General features: G+C 39.5%; 1 protein-coding gene and 1 long non-coding RNA gene across 4 annotated transcripts in view; one reads left to right on the forward strand and one right to left on the reverse strand.

The window, feature by feature from the left end:
- Positions 1–2,290: 2,290 nt before the first annotated feature.
- Positions 2,291–10,626, reverse strand: LOC119145667. Of its 2 annotated transcripts, XR_005103484.1 has the most exons (4): positions 10,533–10,626; positions 9,271–9,376; positions 6,124–7,339; positions 2,291–2,678 (listed from the first exon to the last, which is right to left on the reverse strand). It is a non-coding gene; the product is annotated as an uncharacterized LOC119145667 (long non-coding RNA). The 2 variants fall into 2 exon arrangements; XR_005103485.1 differs by lacking the exon at positions 6,124–7,339.
- A 73-nt stretch (positions 10,627–10,699) lies between these two features.
- DTNBP1 (dystrobrevin binding protein 1) overlaps positions 10,700–25,886 on the forward strand; it is a 72,715-nt gene continuing 57,528 nt past the window's right edge. The window contains exons 1-5 of one of the 2 annotated variants that reach the window (XM_037379187.1): positions 10,700–10,849; positions 14,274–14,324; positions 17,965–18,015; positions 18,881–18,941; positions 23,320–23,452. In XM_037379187.1, coding sequence (XP_037235084.1) covers positions 10,794–10,849; positions 14,274–14,324; positions 17,965–18,015; positions 18,881–18,941; positions 23,320–23,452 — 352 coding nt within the window. In that variant the 5' untranslated portion in view covers positions 10,700–10,793. The remainder of the gene's footprint in view (positions 10,850–14,273; positions 14,325–17,964; positions 18,016–18,880; positions 18,942–23,319; positions 23,453–25,886) is intronic. The other variant, XM_037379186.1, reaches the window with a different exon arrangement.

A 25,886-nucleotide genomic window follows, 5' to 3' on the forward strand; every position in this document is an offset into this window, starting at 1 on the left:
TGGCAGCGCTCAGTCACCCTCACAGTGAAGAAGTGCTTCCTGATGTTCAGAGGGAACCTCCTGTGTTCTAGTTTGTGCCCGTTGCCTCTGGTCCTGTCACTGGGCACCACTGAGGAGAGCCTGGCTCTGTCTTCTTTACGTCCTCCTTTCAGGTATTTAAATACATGGATAAGATCCTCCTTGAGCCTTGTCTTCTCTAGATGAAACAGTCCCAGCTCTCTCAGCCTTTCTTCATAGGAGAGACGCTCCAGTCCCTTAATCATCTTTGTGGCCCTTCACCAGACTCTCTCCAGTACATCCATATACCTCTCTTTTACTGGGGAGCCCAGAACTGGACACAGCATTCCAGGTGTGGCCTCGCCAGTGCCCAGCAGAGGGGAAGCAACGATCACCCCCTTCGACCTGCTGGCAATGTTCCTCTGTATGCAGCCCAGGACACCATCAGCCTTTGTTGCCACAAGGGCACATTGCTGGTTCGTGGTCAACTTGGTACCCACCAGGACCCCATCACATGATATTACATTCATAAAATGTATTTTGTTCCTGTTCAACATATTTTTTTAACACACAGGGTGACTTTGCAACATCAAGGCGGATGTGAGTAAAGTCTTTAATATTACTGCCATGTACAGACAGTGCTAATACAAATACCAGTGTTCAAATCTGTCTGTTGCTTACTCAGTAAAAATAATTTCCTAGTTGAAGCTGCTAGTTGTAGGATATACCTAAGCAAATAAATAAAACCTTGATATTTTTTGAAGCTAACAGAGCTTCAGAGATGGAAGAGCAAAGGACTCTAAGGACTTGTAAAGCCAGACCTTGAGTACATATCTTTGGACTGAAACAAGTTTCTAGTTTAAAACCTGAGAGCAGTTCATAGTCCTTGTATCTCCCTACCATACTGCTGCAGTCCAGAATGAATCTAAACAATAAAACCATGCTGAAACTCTTAGGTTATCACACCGCTGTTGAAGACACGCTGCAAAAATGGCATGGAACTGCTCTATGAAAACAAGTGGATATTTGGCTACTAGACATGGATATTACTGTTATGTAAACATATATGTAAGATTGGGGGGTTAAAAGTTGAATACATGAATTACTGAAGTAATATTTGATACACTGCTCTGAAAAAACTTACATAATTTCTGAAAGAAGTAAAATTCCTTGTTGTAAGGGAATGCTGTAAACACTCTGTCTAGGTTTACTTTTATTGTCTTTTCCCAGTAGAAATGATGCATAATATTTTGAAAGCTTGGGACTATCTTAGAGGAAAATTTTCTGGTTCTGAATAACATTTATACTGTTCTGAGAACAAAAATAATATTTTCAAGCCTTACCTAGTTCCCTTACTCTGCCACAAATGTTTTTTATCTCTGCTACTGGGAAAAGCCAAGCTTTCAGATGCATCTCTAACGGCAATGTATTTTCTCTCTCTCAGTTTAATATACTCATTTTGCTGAAGTGTCTTTAAGCCTCCCATGCATCCTGTGTCAGAGGTTTGGTCTGAACAACATTAACCTCACTCTCTCATTCCTGCAAAGTCCAGCTGTTGTGGTTTAAGCCCAGCCGGTTATTAAGTGCCACGCAGCCACTCGCTCACTCCCTCCTCACCCAAAGGGATGGGGATGAGAATCGGAAAGGAATGTAAAACTCGAGGGTTGAGATAAGAACAATCAAATAATTGAAATAAAATAAAAATGAAAAATCAATAATAATAATAATGACAATAACAGTTAAAATGAAAAGAAGGGAAAGAAGGAGAGGAATGAAATCCAAAGGGAAAGGAAAAAAGAAAACAAGTGAGGCACAATACAATTGCTCACCACCTGCTGACTGGTGCCCAGCCGGTCCCTCAGCAACGATCGGCACAGCCTGGCCAACCCCCCCAGTTTATATACCCAGCATGATGTCCCGTGGTATGGACTACCTCCTTGGCTGCTTCAGGTCAGCTGTCCTGGCTGTGTCCCCTCCCAACTCCTTGTGCCTCTCCAGTCCTCTTGCTGGCAGGGCCCAAGAAACTGAAAAGTCTTTGACTTAGTATAAACATTACCTGGTAACAACTAAAAACATCAGTGTGCTATCAACACTGTTCTCACACCAAAGCCAAAACACAGCACTGCACCAGCTACTAAGAAGAAAATCAACTCCATCCCAGCTGAAATGAGGACACCAGCCCATGAAGACTTCCTATAGAAGTCAATACTATCTCTCACAGCAGTGTATCATCAACAAACAAGTCCAATTCAGTTTTTGCATTTTGTGTACATGGATATACAGGCCAGAATGATCAAACATAGTGCCTTAAATTGGGCACTGAAGTGCTTTATTTTCAGATGTGGCAGAATGGGCACATCCCACTTTTATTGACCTCAAAAGCTAGTTCTGTAACTGCAGGCACCTAAATACAAGCATTTGGCTCTCTGTCTCAAGTGTTTTTCATATGAACAGCACTTGTCTATGCAATGTCCAGCAATGACAGCTGCTTTCCAAATGAAAAGTATACCTAAAAAAATAAAATAAAATTGAGAGCAAGCAGACTACACTTCAAATCAAAACTCTCCTATGCAATTCTTGTGTCCACCCTGAAGCTATGTAATTTGAAACATGGAGTGCTTTCCAGGAGGATGAGGTACTTCTGCTGTAGCCAGTAAAGCAACTCTACGTTGTCACAACAACTGTAAATAGACAAAATAAATCAAATTGACAAAAAGCGCCGTGATAAGAAAGTTCTGCAACAGTACACGAACCATTATGACTATTTCATTTCAATCAAACTGAATTATGCTCAATAAATAAAACATAATGTAATGACCAACAAAAAAAAAGCTCTGTCTCCAAGCTATTTACAGCATAAATGGATTAGATTCTGTGCATAATGGACTAGTAAACGGCAGACCCATATAACTGAGGAAAGAGAATTCCATTTCAAATGCTGAAACAGTATGAAGTTGACAATTGCACAGAGTTATTAGCCAAATGCTAGGCAGTCAGCCAGAAGGCTTCAACAAAAATCGCCTTAAGCAAGTGCAGAAAACAAGGGGAGGAGTTAACGGTATTAAAAAAAAGTAATTAAATTCACTCACAGGATGATACTTGTCACCAGAAAGGCCAGAATGACAGATGATTAAGATCTTGTTAATGGAAAAAAAATCCAAAACCCAAAAGCGAATATAATGTAAGAGGAAGCCAGTGAAATTAGCAGTTTAGTACCAAATAAAAATCTAGAAAACTCCTCCATTAACAGCAAAGGAACAGCCATTTTATTCTGTCAGCCTGTAGTAATTCCCTTTAGAGTTCACTTGGATAATGAGCGATTAATGTCTGCGTGTAAAAAACTAAAACTGTGTCCTAATTGGGTTTGGCTGAGCTAATTGCCTCTGATCAATAAAACTGACACATAGTATGCTTGTCCTTCAAGAATCTCACTCTGGGCCCCATTCCACTTCCCTCAAACCATGCTTCTGACATCCAGGGGAGCAGAAATTGGTCACGTTAATAGAAAATTGGAAGTAATACACAAGAACTTAAATAGAACAGTAAGCGCTGGGGAAATGTGTACCTTATTCGACTAAAACCCCCTTGTGCTTCATGACACATCCCATCCACTCGCAGCAGTTTCCTCGCATTTTTGCAGTCCCTTCTCTGTGAACAACGTTTCTGTTGCTTCACTTACACCAGCACAGAGACACCAGTAGAGCCTCCTAGTGCTGACACAGCAAACAGCAATAAAAGGGGTGTCCCTCCCGGAACACATTCAAAAGATACAGGCTTTGCTAAAGCACTCTCCCTCATCCCGCCGAGTGTAGCTACACTCACACCAGCATTTTCCAGCACTGCAACGACAAGGAGAACACATGACTTCTTCCTCAAATAAACCAGTTATGCTTTATAGCCTAGAGGAACATCTAATCATATGATACAATGCCTACTCCAGCAAAATTACACACACGAACAACAGAAAATAGCAGATGCTTAATACTACTCCAAATATTATTGTACAGCATTCACTCATACTTAATACATCTCTTTTTATTTCCTTGACAACTGTGTCAAGATTAGTTATACAAGCTATGCAGTCTACACAAATGTCTTCTAATTAACAGGCTAAACCTGTCTGAAATAGGCAGCTGCTGTTTGTAAGATCATGGGATCGCCCTCCCAAAGACACAGAAGCATCGCTTCTTTTGAAATCAGTTACTATGAAGTGCATTCCTTCAGACCATTTCAACAGAAGTGACAATGCAAGAGTCGCTGGAAGTAGTGTAAGCTAGTATTCTGCTAGGAGACAGGGACACAAGGCTCTTGTCTCTGCATTTTTTTCTGAAGATCACCTGCATTGTCCATAAAAATTCAAGCAAAACAGTGTAACGCGGATCGCCCCACCCTGCTTAACCAGGAGAAAGGAGCTTATGAAAGCAACACTGTGACTGTCAAATACAAGGTGACCACTGCACATTGAGCTTGATGCCATTCAAACCCGTAGCAGTTTTTAAGGTGTCCTTCGGAGAAGAAATAAGCCATGAACTGTACTTAACACGTGATCAGTATTATTTTGCTCATTTAAGACACATGCACTTCCAGAGAAATGAATACTAGTAGCTCTCTCTCTCTTGTTTTTCTACACACAGCTGTGCCCTCTAGTGGAACCAGCGAATTCATGACATATTTTGTCCTTTTCTCAAAATCGGCACACTTTGAACTACATTCGTAGCTGAAGTTACCATCCTTGCTTTCTTTTAGGAAGCTGTTGTATTAACTTCAAAGAATTTAATTGTACAGAAGTTTCAATATACTGAGAGAATCCCAATTACAACTTTTTAAATAAAGTCCTCAGTTTTGAAGCATCCTTCCTATTAGTTGTTATTGAAAATCCTGTTTTGTGGTCTTTTAAATAATGTCAGAGATAAGGTCAATTCAATTAATTTGGGAAAAGATAAAACGAGCTCAAGTAGTCTGGAGCCATTGCTGATCTATTCCAATGATACTTTCTTAGCAAAAGCACATAAAAAGGACAGAAAACTTCAGTAAGAGTAGAAAATATAGTTTCAGTCCGAACTTTCATTTCCAAGCTCACTGTCAGAGAAACAGCCAGAACACATGATCTTACTGTGCAGTACTACATCTGACTTTCAAGCAGCAGCAGGTTTAACATTTTGTCTTTGGTTGTCTCACTGACAACAGCAGCACCAAAGATGGGAGGGTCTTGGCTGACTATTTAAAAAAAAGGCAAAAAGATAAAAGACTAGGAATAAAGTGAAGGCATAAAAGAGGACAAAGGAAAGACAGCAGGAGCCCATGTCCTGCATTCTATGCAGTTTTCAAGCTCTGCCACCTTGAAACACCTTGAAACTGCCACCTGAGCAGTAACAGCAAAATTATTGTTCCCATCTCTGTGACTGAACACTACCATGACAGAAGATACAGAAAAATACAAAGTCGTCCCACTGAATCTGGGTAGGTTTCAGGACAGGAGAGGAACAGCAGCCACATTGAGACAGTCACTCCTTTCAGGACCAGTTTTCCCACTACATCCAGCCAGGTATAACTACACGCTTCCCCTGGAAATGTCTGTCCCCAGGTATGTGTTCCTGTCTCTTTCCCAATATCAGATTCAGCAATGAGGATCCTGCAGAAGGGATCTGTTTAACTTCCTAACTCTGCTAAGACACCAGTTCCCCCCACCCCCAATTTTTCCCTACAGATCAGAAAGGTAGCAATTTATCACGTCTACAATCATCAGATACTATCTAAGAAAAGTGGGAGATGAGGACCAGGGAATTTCATCATTATTTATCTCTACCATTGTAGCGTGCCCTCCCTCCAAAGTCTCTTTCATAGAAACAGTAAAACTGAAGTAACATGCTTTGATTATCTTGTACTCCAGTCAAGTCTCGTTTACAACACTTACCTGGGCTTATTAATTCCAACTCCATTCTATTTTTTTAATCATTATCTTAGTGCAGGGTACTATACATACAAACTTGCAGTTTATACTAAACCAATCTTCAAATTTTCCACGGAAAAATATTGAATACAGATTTATAAATATCTTTCATGCTGTCAGAAAGGTGGTCCATTAAAACGTTAACATTTAAACCAGCTTTTTTAATTTATATTAACCTGGAATATTAAGTTGCATAGCTGTTCTTGTATGAACCAAATTAAGAATATTTTTACTTGTGGGACAGAAATTATTCTTCCAGTTCTCACTAGGACTGGCAATGATTACTGTCCATATCTTCTTGTGCTAGATTCCAGGAGAAGAAAATAAAAATGATTTAAAAAAATCCTCAAACCAACTTGCTTTATTAAGATAAAAGGATATTCTCTAGTCATATAACTTCAGAGCTTTGTGTCAGCTGCAGAGACTTTGTTACATTTCTAAAAAAACAAGTTAGTAGTACAGGTAAGAGCAGAAATTAACTCTTACTAGGAAGCTATAAAGGTTAATTTGGAGAAGGGAGCTCTTAGAAGCTGCTAGAAATAGTAATAGGCCTCAGTATAGGTGAGACTATGACAGACGATTCTTATGATGTAATGCTCAAATTTGGTTTCCGCTTATGTCACATGATCCTGCTGAAGCTTTGGGCACATTAAACTCTTCAGTAGGTACCAACCTTTCTTATCAGCATGCAATGCAATTTCTGCAAGAAATGCTGTATCAGACCTTAATACACATCTTCATTTTAGCGTTTATCAATTAAAAGTAGTAGAGCTTTAGAATTAAAGTTTATTTTGGCTATTTCTAACAACATTTAAGCTTTATATCACTATAGAGCTAGCTAGGAAAATAAACTACGTATAGAGTCCAAGAGCTATAACGTCCACTAGTCAACTTCTAATCATATTCTACAAATCTTTTAACCTAAAAAATTATGGAATTTGCAATCAAAAATCTGAAAATAAAGAGAGACTGTTAAATCATGCTGTTGGTTTAACCGTAAGCCGTCCCTCCCGTATTTTAATTCTCCCCACCTACCCCACTGTATGTGTGATAATAATGTCACAAGATTAAAGCAAGAACTCTGTCATTTGACACAAGTTGTTTCTAGGGAGCTCCATTGATCAACAATTAGTAAACGTCTCCTGCCTTGTGTCAGAGCCCTGAGGGTACTTAACGGCCCTCACCAACTTCACCTGTGGCTTCCAGCCACATCCTCTAATCACAGGTCCAGGAAGTCCTCCCAAGCTTAGATCTTCAGTCTCTGTTTGAACTTTGTTGTAGGGGTGCTGGTCTCCAGCAGTGACCTCACCTGGCACCTTAAACCATTTAAAATTGCATGCAATTTTTTGATGTGAGAAATGGAACTTGGATTCAAATTCATGACATGTATTTCTGAAAAAGAAGCAGAGGAGCTCGTATTTGGTTCTGACTCAGAAAATCTGAACTTTGTTCCCATCTTGAACTGAATGGATGTTGTGTGTTATTTTGTACCACCTGCATTATTTTGAAAGACATTGAAAACTTGTCCAAGAATGACATTTTTACTATTTAATGACAGCAGAATTCAGTTTCACTGGACTTTGGCATGTCTTCTAAGCTATACCTAAAATAGCACTTCCACTTCAAGCATTCAAAAATTACATGAAGGCCAAACCAGCTTCCACCAGCAAGACTGAGGAGAAGATGACAAAACTAATTCCACAAACTTGAGAAATTTTGAAGGGCTGAGATTTTTTTTTTACTATTTCTAGTCAGTTTAGAAATGTCATATTGGAGCCTACAAGTGCACTCAGAATCAGAGATCAAGCCATAGAGCAGACAGACATCTAAACAAACTAAGTTTCACACCAGAACAACAGAGGGGGGAAGTATTTAATCCTGTCTTTCACTGCAGAGCTTAATGGGGATGAGCCTAGTCTCTTTGCAGTATCACTCCCCCAGAGCAGTCTTAACGTAATGTCAGCCTAAACTGGCATCACTAAAGCTTAGGAAAAGGTGGAATCATGCAAAGGTAGGACTAGGGGTGACTTTGGTCTGCTTAAGTTCTTACGAAATGTAACCTAACTTAAGCCTCCAAGGGCTGCTGATCTAGAACAGTAAAGAAATCTTCATTTACCACTTCGGTTATCCAGTCAAATACATCTCTCTGCTTTTTACTTTAAATATTTATTGCTACCAACTTATATCACTGTTCTCTACAGACATGCAAAGCATAGAAAGCTTATGCTTTTGTTGTAGAGACCAGTTTAGCCACTTACAGGATACTCGCACAAGATTTTACCTGTGTTAATACTTGAGAAGCAGAAGAACTAGGAAGGCTCAAATTCAGGTCATAATTACTATCAAATAACCAGCCGTGAACTACTTAATTACTAAATGAGAACAGGTGCTTGATATTAAAAAGTTATTTAGCATTAACTTTATCTCTAGAAAACTTGATCCAAAGGCTCTGACAGAATTTTAGGTGGTACTGTTTTGAATTAACACCTGAAGGATATGTTCCTGTCTCAAAAGTTTGTCTTGCTGCCTGAAAAAGTAATAATTTACATTGGATCAAGCAGATGAACAGTTGCCTGTTTGCTAAATTAATTGCTATTGTACATTAATATTAATTAATTAGTTTAAATACTTAACTTATGTAGGGGCTCTGAATTAAGCCATGTAATTCGCCTTCAGTGATGAAATGCTGTAGCTCTGTACTTTCTGGACAAACTAGGGAATGTCCAGGTCAGACCAACAAGAAGTCTGAAAAGTGACTACAAGGAAAAAAATAAGGAACTGGGCTTAGTCTAGAAACAAAAAGGATCAAACTAAAAATGTGAGCTGATAACTTAAGCTTGAAGAATCTCCTTCATTTTAAGTTCCAAAAAACTAGTTAAACAAAACTCTGCATAGTCTATTTATAATTCACCACAGCCCTTGAGCACAGCATGTGCTCTTAGAAGTCTCTTCCATGCCTGTACTTCTAGGATTACTGTGACTATTAACACCACCTCAACGCGTTTCTTTTCCCAAATTCTACACAGAGATGGCAATCAAAGTGTACAAGACAGCAGTCTTTGAACGGTTTCTTTTTAACTGCAAAGGAAGCAATGGAGTCTAAAAGTGTTTACTCACTGTGAATTATTAGTCACTGCTGACAAAAACATTCACAAGAAAATTGTAAATATGTAACACAGAAGAAAATCATATGTCTTCTCAAAGGAAAGGTGAAGATTAAAGGTTAAAACCCCTGCCTTGTTTTCTAAAGACTTCAATTCCCATAACATATATATTACCTAAGGCCAGATTGCACAGCTTTTGTCAGCATTCGTAATGCATACCTGTGAATACATCAGAAGAAAATTGTTGATTCAAGTCCTTCGAAGCCCTCTTAGTCTGAAGAGCTAACTGCTCAGGGAAGTGGAAGGTGCCTACTTTCAGATGTTTCTAGGCCAAGCAAGAGAAAAGTACTGTCAAAATGTCATATGTTCTTTTACAGAACTTCATATGCAGTCTACCATGAAAACAGTATTTGTGACCTCAAGACAAGGTGAGATACATCCATTTCAATGCTTAGAAAGATCAACCTAATTATTTTTAATTTTTTTTAGCAAGCATTTAGCTTTTAACTTGTAATAAGGCCAAAGAGCAATACTGGTTTTCAATGAGCCACATCAGAAACAACCTATAGGTCCCATATTCTTCTAAAAAGCACACAAGCAGAGAGTGAATGTGGTTATGGTGTCAATTTTTCAGTTGATTCAATGGACCTCATACCACTCTTGAGTATACTTCTGCAATATTGAATGACATATACCCCAGCTCCCCTCTACATACATTCTCCTTGTACCAAATAATTTCAGTGTGCACCACTTTTTAAAAAAAATAAATAAATAAACCAAAGCTGATTTGGTTAACAAATAAAATGTTTTGACTTTGAAATTTCAGCAGCTTTATGTAAAAATCAAAGTCTCAATGAGATGCAAAGTTAAAATTTCCCAGATTCATCTAAATCCTAGGTCCACATTCCTCAAGTACTAACTGAAAACACACAGGGTAGGAGTCTCCCTGTGACTGTAAACAGTCATCCAGTTGTTCTGCTGTAAACAACTTAAACTGTCTCAAGATTAACTGAGTGATTTGTAAGTTATTATTTGAACAGATAGTACCTAGAAGCTTCATTAAAACTTTTAACTGCATTATTGACTACTGGTAATAACTAACAGTCATTATTGGGTTGCTGGGGGTTTTTTTCATTCTTTTCAATAGTCATTAATATCTATAAAAGCCTGGCAGTCTCCAAAGAAAACAGTGGGCCACACAAACACAGTTCAACTATGCGCTTTGCAAGGACTTTTGAGACGTTATCATCTATCCTTTACTCCAAGAACTGAGCAATGTGAGATCCAGTGGTTTTGCTTTCCAAACTTTGCAGATACTGCTGCAAAGCCCGACTCCCTGAGCTCACTCCCATGCTACTACTGCTGACGCCAAACCCTGAAGGCGAGGGCCCCAACCTGCCAAGGAGCTCACTGCGCTCTTTAAAAAGCCTTTAGCTACAACTGAAGGGATTCAAGTGCTTCTCAATATCTACCCTCGATACCTCCTGGGCTTTAAAGGCCGTTCTACCCGGCGTTACTGGCGCATCGAGAACCCAAACCGAGAGACCGATCTCCCCTCGGCGGGAGTGTGAGGGAACTCGCACCGCCCGCCCCGCCCCCAGCCCCCCCACCGGAAGGGAGGGGGCGGGCCTTCCGCTGGGCGCGAGGCGGGGGCTGGGCGCCGCAGGCCCGCCCCGCCCGCCGCTGAGGGGAGGCGGGAGCCGGGAGCCGGGCGCCCCGCTGCTGCCGGGAGGGCTGCGACGATGCTGGAGACGCTGCGGGAGCGGCTGCTGAGCGTTCAGCAGGACCTCACCGCCGGGTGGGTGGTGCCCCCGGGCTGGCCTTGTGCGGCTGGGGGGGAAGCGGGGTCCGCAGCCGGGCGGGGAGGGGGAAGCAGGTGACCGGGGGCTGGGTGAGGGCGGGGACTGGCCCGGCGGGCGGGAGAGGAGGCGATTGCGCAGGCGGGACCCCCAGCCGCGGCACTTCCCTCTCACCGCGGCTGCCCCGGCGCCTGGAGCGCGGCCCGGGGGTCTCATCCGCCCACCCTTCCAGCCCCGGTTGAGCGGCTCATGGCGGCGGGCCAGCCCTGGCCGCGGTGCGGCGGCCCGGGGAGGCGGGGGGTGCCTGGCGCCCGGGAGGCAGCTGCGGGCCGGGGGAAGAAAGAGGCTGCTGTGCCGAGCCAGTGAGGGAGATATGAATCGGGTCAATTAACGCTCTTGAATGTTTTATGAAGTAACTGACCTTCAAGGTTTTATGGACTCACGTAATCGCTTAAAGAGCACCGCCGCACTCCGGCGTATGAAAAGCTGTTCTTCCCTTGGGCGAAAACACTTGGCGGGGGGGGGGGGGAGGGAGGCGCACAGCCCTTTGCTTGCATTAAAAGACGGAAAGATATTCTTCCTACGTTGCCTCACAAGGTTTTTATTAGATGGGCCCGGTATCTGTGCTATTTTAAGTTCAGGCAGGTGGTCCAGACGAGCGTTACTGAAGCCTGGATGGCTGGAGCACAAGGTCATGCCTGTGCTGCAAAACTGTCAGCTCATAACGCCCCGCAGGAGAGTATCGTGCTGTAGTCAGTTACTTTAAAAAACTGCATGGGCTTTGGAAATGTTGAGGCTGCCTTATAATACCCCTACAGTAAATATTTATGTATAGTGATGGATGTTTGTGTACTCTAAAAAGCTAAAATAAATAGTTTATAATGACTTATTTGCATCACTATATGATGATCCACAGAAATTGATAGAATAAGCTACCAATCAACCAGATAAATTGCTTATACATTGTCTGTCTTATATTAGCAAACAGTAATTAAATGTTACAATGTCTTAAGAATACAGCCAAAGGCATTGCTTTATTGAAGTCTTTGTGTTTCGCTGTTACTTTTAGAATTCTCTCAGAGTTTGATGCCTCAGTACAAGGGAAGGTTCTTTTCCAAAAGGTGTTTTTTACATGATGAAAGAGGACAACAGAAAAGTCATAACATGCTCTGGATCTGATGATCATTTAACTCTGTATCTCCATGTATTGCTGCAGTGGAGTTAATATGTTTCTATGTAGTCTCTAATCTGTCTCCTTTCTTGTATTGCAATGTTTTGTTCTGTTTTGAGAACAGTCTCTGATTTCATCATTTCTGTCGTTGTGTTTTAGCAGTTCCATTAATGGGCCCTTCTTGGAGTGTCCTGTCTTTAAGTGTTGTTTTCATCTGTGTCATCTTTGTTGCCATTGGGAACCTGTATCTCAGACCATAGTAGCAGAGGCTGTGGAGAGCATCAGGGCTTTTCCTGTACTGTCCCCATGTGTTCAGGCCAGAACATGACTTGTCCTGCTTGGTCCCTTTCCCTTCCTAAACAATCCAACCTCAATGCCATAGCGTTCTGGATTACTCTTGTTTCCTACCCCACCAAACTGGTAATAGAAGTAGTTTTATGCTGTTAAGACTTTAGCTCAAAGTGGTCAAAACCCAAAGAAAATATTTCTGGTGTCAATAAAGTGGCCAACTTGTTAACTACATGTTAATTTCCACACAAAGTGGAACAGCTGGATTTCTTGAAACATAGGAAGGGAGAAACTTTTCCAGGGCTTCTAAGAAAATCATATCACTTCCAAAGGAATAAAGAAATGTTTATGTACAGCTAAAAATGATTAAATCTGGGGTTGTGTGGTCTAAAGAAAAAACAGGTTAGGGTTATTAGCCATTTCTATGTACAAAGAAATGAGCTCCTCTTTGCTCTGCTGTGTCTGCTGTCTACTTCTGTGTATCCTCTGAGTGAGGTATCTGAATTTTGACCCATTTACCTGCAAGCAATCGTTTCTAGGAGGAGAGGAAGAAAAAAAAAAAACCAACAAAACCCAAAACCAACAACAGAACAGTGAGCTGTGCTTGTCTGTGCTCAGGCAGTGATTTGTGTACTCCTGCCAGCTTGAGTGATGTGGCTTGCACTACCTCTACTTTGTACAGAGAACACTGCTGAAAGGAAGTTGATACTGTGTAGTCTAATGAAAAATCCTTCAACCTTTACTTCTGACTGCCTAGCAGATATTCTCTTAAGAGAACTGGTAGTTGTGACCCAGCAATTCCTTCTATCCCTGTATGCAGAGGAGCACTGCTATTACAGGCTGGGGTGCGTACTGGGGAACATGACAGGGGAGAAAGGCAAAATTGCAGTGCTTTCTGCAACAGTGTTGTTCTTCATCAGTGTGCTGAGGTTGTTGCTACATGGCTTGACTATAACAAACAGCTCTATAACAGGGAATGGAAATCTGCCTTAGCGTGTCTTTCCTCAAACTTAACCACCTGTTTTGCTGTAGAGCTTTGAGGTTTCTTCTTTGAGTTCCTGGAAATTGCTTCCAGGGCGAGCCAAATAACTCACGCAGTCTTGACCACCACCAGCCTGAATTTTTGTATACTGGGGTGTTTCTCAGACACTGGGTCACTCAGGATTGTGTATCTCTGTGTCATGTGTGGAGGATTTTGGCACTCATAGCTTGTTTCCATCTTGCTTGTGTCTGTGTCCCTTGTTTCTTCGTAACCCTTGCTGTCCTGGACAGCTGGAACTCCAGAGGGCATAGAGGCTGAGGACAGAATAGCTGGAGGTTTTGGTTCTCACTCTACGGTGCCAGCTTGACTGGTGTATGTGGGTTGTTGGTTGGGGGTTTTTTTGGCTGGTTGGTTTGGTTTTAGTTTCTTAGGAGCAAGATACCAGTCAGTTTGAAATTGGCCATAGGTGAAACAAGCCTCAGATATGCTCAGTAGCAGTGCATTGTGTTGATGCTGCTGGAGATTCTGATAGCTGGCAGAAGAAAAGTTGTGCTCGTGCTAGTTTTGTATTGGCAGACTTATGACAAGTGGGTACACGTGTCTGTGTGACTGTCATGCTTTTCCTTGGCGCATAGGTCATCTTCTAAAGGGTGTTCTTCAGGACTGGATTTGTTATTTCTATGCAGATCTTTAATACCTGTCTGGTAAGGAAACAGTGTTGAGAGCTGAATGACTTGCATATATAGCTTCCATTAAACTTTTTATACCAAATTGCCTGATCCACTTGTAGAAAAATCTCATAATTTATAAGCAGTGTCAGTAGAAATCATTTCATATGACAGTCTCCATAAAATTAGGGGAAATTTAATTTAGCTGAAACAAGATTAACTACAATAGACTGGAATTAACACAAGTGTTCAAACAAGTTGTTCTCTGTTTTTGGTGTTGGAAATGTCTGATGGTTTTGTGGTTTTATTTGTAGGTTGAAGACTTTGGGTGACAAATCAAGAGAAGCAAAAAAAAGCAGGCAGAGGTACTTCTGAATCTCTTAATGTATAGCATTGATCTAGGATGCTCTTGTTAAAGCAAAATTTAACATGGCTCATATATAGGTGCCAGTTACAACAGTGTTTGTATATAATTTTACAGTCTTACTTTGACAAAAGAAAAGTTTTACTCCTAATATTGGGGGAAATACTTTGTTTAATAAACCTTCATTGATAGGCCTAAATAATTTCTGATGGCCATCAATCAATTTATAAGTGAGTATTTAAATTATGTGAATAGTCAACATTATTGTAGTACTTAATAGAAGATTCAGGTTGCAGTACACTGAAATGTAATTGTTTACAATCTGTGATTCTCATGTAGTAAAACTAGTTCAGTTTTTTTAGTGTAAGAACAGAAATATAAACATTTTTATTGTGGAAAATACATGTATAATGGAGTACTTCAGTTATCTGTTTCAAGAAGATTTAAACATTGTCGTGTGGTTTTTTTATCTTTTGCATTTTAGTATATTCATTCTTTCAACCTGTGTAAACTGTAGGGAGACTACTTAATGTCTTTAAGTGGTGTCTGTGAATGTGGCTTCTTCAAATAAGCTCAGATATGCTATAGTGTGAAGCATGTTCTTACTAAAACACAGCACGTAGGCACAAATTAGTTTTAAAACAATCCCTGGACAAAAAGTAAGGCATCTGAAATAAACTGTATTAAGTTCTGAAGCTTGATGTTTTGGTTGTAAAGGTTTTTTTAGCAGAAGACTGGTTGCATTGACAAGACACAGAAACTAAACTAAGAAAGGGTGAAGGTTTGGCTGAAACTGTTTTAGGCATCTCCCTTCTCTGTATGTTTCCAGTCCGTAATGGTTTGGTTCAGATGGTGTACTGTAAATATCCATCACTTTTTGAGCAAAGCACTGGGTGAACCAATTGAATCACTACAAATAGGGGAATGCTGGGGTTACTTTTTTGCTGGTGAAGTTCTGGGACAAATGTATCTTAGCTTGGTTGTGAGGATGGCTGAGAGCTTGTGGGTGAGGAGCAGAGAAGCTGGTAAGGGTAGCATTGTGATGGGAGTTTGTTCCTGATCATCTGATCAGGGAGTGAATGATGTCTTCTCTAAACAACTTGAGGAATTCTCAATCATTTGTCATGGTTTAACCCTGGCTAGTGACAAAGCCCCACGCAGCCACTCGCTCGTTGCCCCCACAGAGGGATGAGGGAGAGGACTGGAAGAGTTAAAGTGAGAAAATCCATGGGTTGAGGTAAAGACAGTTTAATAGGCAAAGCAAGGGCCATGCACACAAGCAAAGCCAAACAAGGAATTAATTCACTACTTCCCACTGGCAGACAGGCATTCAGCCATCTTCAGGAAAGGAGGGCTCCATCATGTGTAACACTTACTTGGGAAGACAAATGCAATAATGCTGAATGTCCCTTCCTTCTCCTTCCCCCAGCATATATATACACAGCATGATGTCATATGGTATGGAACATCTCTTTGGCTAGTTTGGATTTGGCTGTGTTCCCTCCCAATTTGCCATGCCCCTCCACCTCCAACCTTCTTGCTATCAGGGCCTGAGAAACTGAAAAGTCCCTGACTTACTATGAACGTTACCTAGCAACAACTGAAAAATATCAGTATGTTATCAGTGTTGTTCTCACACCAAATCCAAACCATGTTCTCACACCAGCTACTAAGAAGAGACTTAACTGTATCCCAGCTGAAACCAGGACAACTGGTGTTGGGGGGGTCTTTAACTTCCTTGTCATCTGGTGAAAAGACAACACAACAGGATGCAGTCAACAGGAGTTCTGGAGGGTGTCAGGGATGACTTCTTGATACCCTCTTCATAACTTCTTTGGCATGCAGGAATACCCTTAGGAAAGCCAGAGCTCACCTAGAATTGACATTTACAAGAGATGTCAAGGATGTGAAGAGGTTATAACCCTCCGTTAGTAATAAAAGGCTGAACAAAGAAAACATGGGTTTGCTGGTGAATGGGGTAGATGATTTAGTGACAGCAAATGTAGATGCTGAGATATCAAATGCCATTGTTGCTTCAGTCCTCACAAACAAGGTCTCTCAGTCCTCTGTGCTTAGTGAAAGGGTTCAAGGAAGAGATTACCTAGTAGTGGGTGAAGATCAATTTGGGGAGCTCAACCCATAAAAGCCATAGGATTATATGGACCAGGAAGTACTTAATGAAGTTAAAGAGACACAAATCCTCAGTCCTTCGCTGAGAAAAAATATCCCTAGCCACACAGACTGGGGCTGACTGGCCAGCTGGGAAGCAGCTTTGCTGAAAAGACCCTGGGGCTCTTGGCGGACAGGAAGCTGCATGCGAGCCAGCAATGTGCCTGGCAGCAGGAAGGCCAGCGGCTTTCTGAGCTGTATGGACAGGACCGCAGGCAGTAGGATTGAGGGAGGTGGTTAGCCCCTGTGCTCAGCACTCCTTACACCACATCTAGTTGCTGTGTCCGGTTTGGGCCCCCAGTGTGAGAAAAGCATTGGTAACCTGGAACAAGTTTAGTGGAGGGGCCACCAAGATGGTTGGGACTGGAAATGTCTGCATATGAGGAAAGGCTAAGACTGGGGCTTGTTCAGCCTGGAGAATAGATGACTTTGGAGAGACCTAATGGCAGCCTGTCATTACCAATGAAGAGGTTATCAAGGAGGTGGCAACACAGAAGGTGATGGACATGAGAGATGTTCAGACAGGAAAAGGCAACAAGGAAAAGCTTTTTCCTCATGGGGACAGTCAAGCAGTGGAACAGGTTGTTCACAGGGCCTGTGAAGTTTCTGCCCTCAGAGGTTTTCAAGTTGCAGCTGGACAAACCAGCTGAGCAGGCTGGTCTGATCCCATACCTGGTCCTGCTTTGAACAGAAAGTTGTTCTACAGACTGCCTGAGGTCCCTACCCACCTCACTGATTCTATCACTTTTCACTTGCTTTAAAGAAAAAAGGTTATATTTGTGGCATTTGTTGTTTGTTTTTTTTCATTCAGATTGTTTGGATGACAGTGCAGAAAAGTCTATTCTGGAAATCTTCCAAGAGATGAATCTTGGATGACATTGAAATCTTCCTGTAATACATTCTTCAAAACACTGCATTGTTAATTTTCTTTAACTTAGGATAAGTTGTCTTTATATTTTAAGCTGTTATTAATGAAAATGTATGCATCCAGTAGGAGATCATTAGAGCATTAAACTGGCAAAGGTTCTTTAGCTTAGTATTTATTTTTAATGTAGAGTATATTAAGTGCAATATCTTTATTGATGGGCATAAGAACTTGCGTAGTAGTCTTATTTTCAGAATGTTTTAACTTAAAACAGTGGATAGAAACAATGTTCAGCCTGTGTATATGTTAACAGCTAGAGAAATTATCTGATAACGGTTGTTTTTAATGGACATAGTAAAAAAAATATAAGAATGGGCTACCATAAAATAACAAGGAGAAAAAAGCCAACCCTAGCTTTGGAATATTCTTTTAAGAGATACTGTGTAATGCATTTTAAACCAGATTTGACAAAATGTTTGTGGAAGTGAACAATAGGGAAAATTTCTGTGCTCAGCAGATCTGTCAAACACAGATGTGTGTGCATACATTTTTTATAACAGCCTTCTGTTCATTAACAACATTTGTATATTTACAATTTGTTTTATAGAACTGTTCAGTGTTTGCCAGAGTTTTCTGCTGGACTGGAGTTACTGAGCAGGTATGAACTTGCATTTCTTTGTTAGTGTCTGCTCCCTATAATTTCAGAAATAACTTTATTAGGTTAAAAAAATTAGAAGAAAATCAAAGTGTTAATAATAGTTTTTTGGATGTTCTGCAGTTAGTAGAGTGGGCATGTTTACCAAATGTTAAATATGTTTAAAGCTTGCCCAGTCCATAAGTTATGTCATATTAATGAAAGAGAAGTCCTGAAGGAAAAGCAACATTAGAAAGATGGCTTCAGTTCATGATCTAATGCACAAGGATGAAGGGAACCAGCACTGAGGCCCAGCCCATGGTTTTAATTTGATGTTTTATAACTTTTACATATTTGATATGATTTCATTCTGTTATAATAGACACAGTATGCCTGTTATTGCCATGAAAAGAAAGTGTATTCCATGTGTATTTAGTCACTTTTTTGGTTTTTTTGAGTAACAGAAGCTATCTGCATTATACATGTCCTTTGTGTCTTTATTTAAAAAAAAAACAAAACAAAACTCAACTCTTTTCTTGGGGGGGTGGACTGATCACAATCTTGTTTATTATTTTCATGTTCTTAGTGAAATTGGGTTTCAAGTACTGCTTAAGGCTTTTATGTGTAGTCTTATAAACATTGCTTGGTCCATTTAGCTCTTGATGTAAGCTAGTTTTTTAACAAAACATGGAACACATAATTTCTTTAAAGAAATTATTTCTTACTGTATGTTTGTCTTGGTAGAAGTAAATACCAGAAAGAAATGTACAGCTTTTTAAACTGTTGTTTCTGGTATTCCTGCAAATATAAGCACAGTGGTTTCCATGAAATGGTCTTCCTCTGTAAGGGGAACACTGCAAGAATAGTCATTTATCTATCTTCTCTTCAGATATGAAGATGCTTGGGCTGCCCTTCACAAAGGAGCCAAAGATTGTGCAAAAGCTGGAGAGGTAAGAAAAAATAACAGGGCCATACTTCAAGTATTTTAAAATGTGTAAGTAATTTTAAACAAAAAAAATTTAATGCCAGCTTACTGGGTTGACCCTGGTGTAATGGTTTAACTCCAGCCGGCAACTAAGTACCACATAGCTGCTCGGTCACTCCGCCCCAGCTCCCCCATAGTGGGATGGGGAAGAGAATCAGGAAAAGGTAAAACTCGTGAGTTGCAATAAGAACAATTTAATAAGTGAAATAAAGTGAAATAATAATAATAATAATAATAATAATAATAATAATAATAATAATAATGATAAGCAGCAATTGTAATGAAGGGGGGGGGGAAGAATTAAACCCAAAGGGAGAAAAATGTGATGCACAATACAGTTGCTCACCACCTGCTGATCAGTGCTGAGCCAGTCCCCAAGCAGTGATTGGCCAATTTCCCCCAGTTTATATACTGAGCATAACTATGGTATGGAATATCCCTTGAGCTAGCTCTCTCCCAGCTTCTTGTGCATCTGCTCACTTGCAGGGCATGGGAAGCTGAAAAGTCCTTGACTTAGGGTAAGCACTGCTTAGCAACAACAAAACATCAGTGTGTTACCACCATTATTCTTGTATTAAATCCAAAACAGTGTTGTACCAGCTACTAAAAAGAAAATTAACTCTATCCCAGCTGAAACCAGGACACCTGGCCACTAGGTAAGCACCCACACAGCCTTGGTCACTCTCCTACCAGGGGGACAGAGGAGAGAACAAGAAGAACAAAAATGAGAAAACTCATGGTTCAAGGTAAAGGTAGTTTAATAATTGAAGGACAGAGGGAAAACAAGCGATGCAAAAGCAGTTGCTTACAACCTCTCACAAGCAGACCAACGCCCAGCCAGTCTCAAAGCAATGGTTACGCTGGAAGACCAAACCCTTAGGTTTTATTTTTGAGCATGGTGTTACATGGTATGAAATATCCCTTTGGGCAGTGGTCAACTGCTCCAGCTGTGTCCCCTCCTAACTTCATGCTCACCCATAGCCTTCTTGCTGTGGGGAAGAGAGAAGGCCTTGACACTGTACAAACATTGTTCAGCAACATCCAAAACACTGGTGCGTTACCAACACTGTTTTGGTCAGAAATCCAAGACACAGCATCATATGGGCTGCTATGAAGAAAATTAACTCCATCCTAGCTGGATCTAGTACAACCAGTATAATGAAAAATAATGCTCTGTATTGCTGCTTGGGAAAAAATGCCAAGTGGCATTGTTACTGACTGTGGTTTTAAAGTGGGGGTTTGATAGGCAGCTGATGGAATGGATCAGAATGTACAGTTCCTCTTGTTTCTCACAGCTTTTCCAGATTTGACGATACTCGGCCTACAATTAATATTCTTGAAGTATTAAATATAGTTATTGTACAAATTGAAATGTGATCATGTTTCTCACAAGGTATGATCTAATAAGAATTACCTGAATTTCATTCTCCTGTTTACTTTCTGATATTTCAATTACTGTAACAAGCATTGAGTATGATAATTTCCTAGTGCTTTTAAAGTACTTCTCAATGGATACGTGGACACCTAGAATTTCCTGTCTTCTGTCCTTTCTTCAGATAGTTGCAATACTACTTGCACTTTGACAAAAAATATTATGTCAGTTTATTATGTCTTTTTGTGGGATATGTTAGATTAGAGAAGGTTATTGATAAGTACAATTTTGTCAGTGTGACAAGAAGGTTATGGTAAATATAAGACTTACCCAGAAGTTCAGGGGGTTGTTTTTTGCACTCTTCTGCCATTATTTGAAACATTTTAAGTTAGCTAGGAATATTATTTTGAGACTGCTTAAGACATCATCGCATTGCTGATAAATGGCAGTGTAAAAAATAAATACTAATGTAAGCAATAGTGTAATTCAAACATTAAATAATGTGACGTAATGTAAACAATTGCAAAAATTTTGCTGTATGTTACTACTGTAGCTCTTTAAAAGCAGTGATAGAGCTGGGAAAGTATAGAATATATTTGGAGCTGAGGCATGTTGGTGGTTAGTATCAGGGTAGGGCCGTTGCACTGACACTGTTTGCTGCCCTTTCCTAGTAGACGGGAAATGGCAAGATTTGATTGTCCGGCTGAAAAGACTCAGGAAGTGTCTGTGCTTTCTCCTAATTGTGTTCAGTTTTCCTGCTCTGGAATTAAAATGACAAGTTGTGTGGTTTATTTCTGGAATGAAGGGAAAGAAAAGCTCCAGTAAGTGCTACCAGTGCATTGCTCTGCACCAGACCTTCCATTTCAAATCCCGTTGAAAGGGCAGACAGTTAAAGCTGGGCCACAGTGCAGAGCAGGACTGAGCTGTGGGATTCTCTGTCCTGGCTGAAACCTTCATTTTGGCTAGCTGCATCCTCCCTGACTCTTCAGATTTCCTTAGGAGTCTTCTCTGTATCTTTTTCCAGTGGATGAAAAACTCACTGCTTAATGTATTTTCAAGAGTTGTATTTAGCCTAAGAAGGGTATTACCTGATGTTCTTCTTTCTCTTGCCTAATAGTGAAAACCTTCAGTTATTAGAGATGAAGTTCTCTCTGCTGGCTTTGTGTCTTGTACTGCTCATAATGAAATTTTTTTTTAGGTCTCTTAAATTATTTGCTTACAATTTTGTAGTACTTGAAATCTGGTTTGCTTTAAAAATTGTAGTTCTGGAAATAATGTGAGGTTTCATATATATATATAAATATATAAAGCCAATGTAACTGTAATCACATATATTATGGCTGCTTGGGAAAATCAGAATGAAAAACTTCCAAAAGGACCTTGAAAGTTTTCATGAAGTTCAGATGTGTGCTTTTGGGAGAATCCAAAATACGGATTGTTTGTGGGGGTTTTGTTTGTTTCTTTTTTTATAAAAGTAGAAAATACAGCATTCAATGAAATAAGCATTGTGTAAGCACACAAGATTGACTGTACTGTATCAGAGCTAAAGGTCTACTTGTCCTGTATCCTACTTCTGGTACTGGCTAATAGCAGATAAACTGCTTGTGCTGTCGTATATATAAATGTTGAATAGAGAAAGTGAAAATGTCAAGCTTTAATTGCTGCCTACAGTCTTACCATGTTAAATCATAGGTGGTAACTACCAGTTCCATCTACAAAATTGTCCTAAAAATACTGCTTGTAGATGATTATAATTGTAGCTGTATTTAAATACCTTTGGGCTGAAATGTTTTTCTGGTGTTTGCCCCCATCTCATGGTATATTTTTTTGTTTGCTTTACTGTTTATCTGATATAAATCCCATACCTCATTCTCACAAATGGACTTGGCTTTATTGAAATAAGGATGTTGGTCTTCTGCAGTGTTTCGTTACTGACTAGGCTTTGAAATAAGTTTTCAAACTTGATCTGGTAGAACAGGATGGCCCTTTGACAGGGATAGGTAGCTAGAAGAATTTGGAAATGGAAGAAGTTGTCATTCTTCTAGAAGAATGTTTGAAGTGGGTAGAATTGTAAATCTTTGAGAATTTTCCTTTGCCCATTGCTCAGGCTTTTTTAGTTTCTGCAACTAAATTCTACTAGAACTGGGGAATTCAGAATGCAGATACAGCCATAGGCTGCAGTTGTGTGCAAGAGGAAGAATGAGCAATGGAACTAAGAGCAAGGGAAACCATAACTGAATCATCTCAAGTATCATATATAAGGGACATATTTGTTACCCAAGATCTCTTGATCTTGCTATTTCTGATAGAATCTGACCTAAATAAATAAAACTTTTAAGCAGTGTATCCTCTTCTCATTGTACTATTGCATGGTACAAGTTAGGAAGAATCAAACAACAAAAATTGAACTAATGTAAAAATGTGTTCATACTTTGCAGCTACTGCATGCAGATAAGTTTATCATGAGGGCAGAAGAGCAGGACTGTAATAAAAACAACTTTTAAAAAATGTCATTCCTTTTATTTTTTCTAGAGTATTTTGAATATGCAGAGTTTTCAGTTTTGTTAAGTTTAAATTAGTGACTAGCAACATTAAACTAAGTTATTGATCTAAATAAGCCTTACATTGCAGCACTGCAATGTTGTTCTTGTGTACCAGTGCAATGCCGCTGTCAAAATTCCAGATATGTGTTATTTACAGTTAATAAAACCCATAAAATATTTCCTGCATTGATCAATATATTGAGAAATAACTTACCGTGTTTTCATCAATGTATTTTTATATAAATATTTCATACTACAGGGGCTTTTTTGGGCATGTTGTATATTTACTTGAGAAGTATACAAGTGGCAGTGCTATATAGGGCTGCTATACTGACTTTATGCAGATGCATTAGTTCTAAAAATTAGTCAAGATGCTTTTAAATAGGTATGTAAATTTGTAAATAAAGTAAAGAACCTGTTTGTTTCAGCTGGTGGATAGCGAAGTAGTGATGCTTTCCGCACACTGGGAGAAGAAAAGGAACAGTCTGGTGGAACTACAGGATCAGCTCCAACAAATACCTGGGTTTTTAGCAGATCTGGAATGCCTCACAGCAAGTCTAGGTAAGGTTTTATAGACATACCAAGCATTCAAGTTGGCACACAGAGGATTAGTCTGAAGTTGTGAACTTTGCAATTATAAAATTTACTTTTGTTTCCTGAATGTATCTTTTCTATTGTAAAACAGTAGTTCTTAAACAAACTGTTTTTGCAAAAGAGCAAAATTAGTAGTGGTTGTTCTCCCAGCAGTTAAAATTCTGTGTATTATTATTTGGGAGAAAAAATAAATTGTTACAACTGCATATCTTGGTGTGAACAATTGAAAATTATTATTCTTGAACTCTTTTTAAAAATTCTTGAAGATGTGTAGTGTGAAAACTCATGTATGTAGTTGCATCTCTTTGATTGAGTCTATATCATTTTATATAATAATTTGTTTTAAATCATCATTTGTTGGGGATGGAGGGAAGAAATTTACCTGGCTTGGGAGACTCTGAAGGCAGCAACTTTTTGTTGAGAGTAATTGTTAGTTCCAAAAGTAGCTTGCGTAGTTTATGGTAGTGTACAGGGTCAAGCTGTTCTGAAGTCATACTCATCTTTTTCATAGGTGAAACTAGCAATCCTACATATTAAGGTTACCAAATACCCTATGTTTGTTAGATGAGTTCCAATTTTTTGTAACTTTACCGAATGTTAATCTGTTGATTTAATCGAAAAGACGAATTAGTGGCCTACTTCTGGAAACCTCTCATATAAAACAGTTGATCCACTGTTGAAAATGAAATTAGGAAAAAATGTTCTGATCTCTTAGTCTCTGAAAGCCTTTAGTGTTACTGAGCCTTGAAATGGGGATGCAGCACTTGACAAGTAGCAAGCCTTTCTGTCAACAGTAGGCCCCTTGATGCCTCCATGAAAATCCATTCAAGTTGCATCAAGTTAAAGCTTTGAAAAACTGCTGTCTGTGCATGGATTTTAGTAGCTAAGTTCCCTAGGGACTCTGCCTGCACTATTCTTACACCAGCTGGGAAGTATGCAGAAATTCCTCATGTAATTGCAACTCTTGTTTTTGTGGGGCGGGCTGGATTTTTCTGCTGGCATCTGATGTGAAGAAAAGAAAGAAGGCTAATTTCTCATTCTTTTATGGTCATTGGATATGCACAAATCGGCTTTTGTTCCTAGGTTGGTGGGTAATAACTTTGGTATTTCTTTCTGAACCAAGGAATATATTTCATTTTTGTATTACAGTTTTCTTATACCACCTTGTTTAGTAAGGATTTATCATGTGTGGTAACCATTTAATGTTGGCTTTTTGAAAAGCTGAGTTATTTTCTAAGGAAATACCGATTGAAATAATGATTTATTTAAATACCGATTTTAATATCATCATGCACAAAGTGATGCAGTCCACTGGTAGACCAAAGATAAACAATATAATAAAAACCTAATGAAATTGTCGTTATAGTTCATAACTGCAAATGCTATAAATCCTGATGAATTGGGGTTACCCTCCCATTCCTGATGTTATAGTTTTATGAACCAGAATTAATCTCACCCTGATCATAGAATTACTTGGAGAAGGCTCAGTCTCTCTAGAATATTTTTGATACTGCACAAGCAGAATTTAAGGAAGCATTAACCACTCTGTTCAGGGAAGCCAATGAATTTTAAAGTCTACTGCTAAGGTTGTGAGATTTGAACCAAATCTTCTAGCCTCACCTCGTGTGTCAGATTTCAAGTAATTTACCTAGAGGTTTTTATTAGTTCCTCCTAACCACTGTGAGTTTTTTTGAATTGCTTTTTTTTTTTTCCTGTTAAGTTTTATAGTCTATTTGAAAAGTATAATTTATACCGTATTCAACATCTACACTTCTGGAAGTGATCTACCAGAAATTTACTGTGATATTCAGCTCCCTGTTTTTAGTTTTTTATAACTCTGACCTATCTGCTTTTTATAAATTTTAACTGTATTTACTTTTCCAAGAGATGACTAATACTGTGGCTATGAATCTTGAATACAAGCGAAATATTCTGTAAAAAAACATATGTGAATGTAGAATTGTAAATTGTTGTGTCCTTGGTAGTGCATCCAAGTTGTAACGTGGCTAATTGTCATAATTTCAGAGAAATAATAGTTCTGTGTTGTGACATGGTATGCTTCTAACCTATTAATACCTAAACAATCTATTTTGAAAGTAGATAGGGAGCCCTGGCTGCTTTTGACAAGATACTTCAGATAATGGAAATGAGCCTTTTTAATGACCAACTTAAAACTGGTATGAACAGATTGCTCAGATTTTGCTGTGTATTACAAGGCACATTTTCATTAGTACTTTTATAAATAAAGTCCTTTAACTTAGGTATGCACGTTATCTACCATCCCTCATTTTAGGTAAAAAAGTCTGTGTCTTCATTTGATAGTTATTGTAGTACGCAGCATCTTGTAGCTGCTGTTGAAAACTTCGAAGAAAAAATTACTCTCATGTAAAAGCAAAAAGGA

The sequence above is a fragment of the Falco rusticolus genome, chromosome 3 (genome assembly GCF_015220075.1).
Source record: "Falco rusticolus isolate bFalRus1 chromosome 3, bFalRus1.pri, whole genome shotgun sequence".
In the NCBI taxonomy this organism is placed as follows: Eukaryota; Metazoa; Chordata; class Aves; order Falconiformes; family Falconidae; genus Falco; species Falco rusticolus.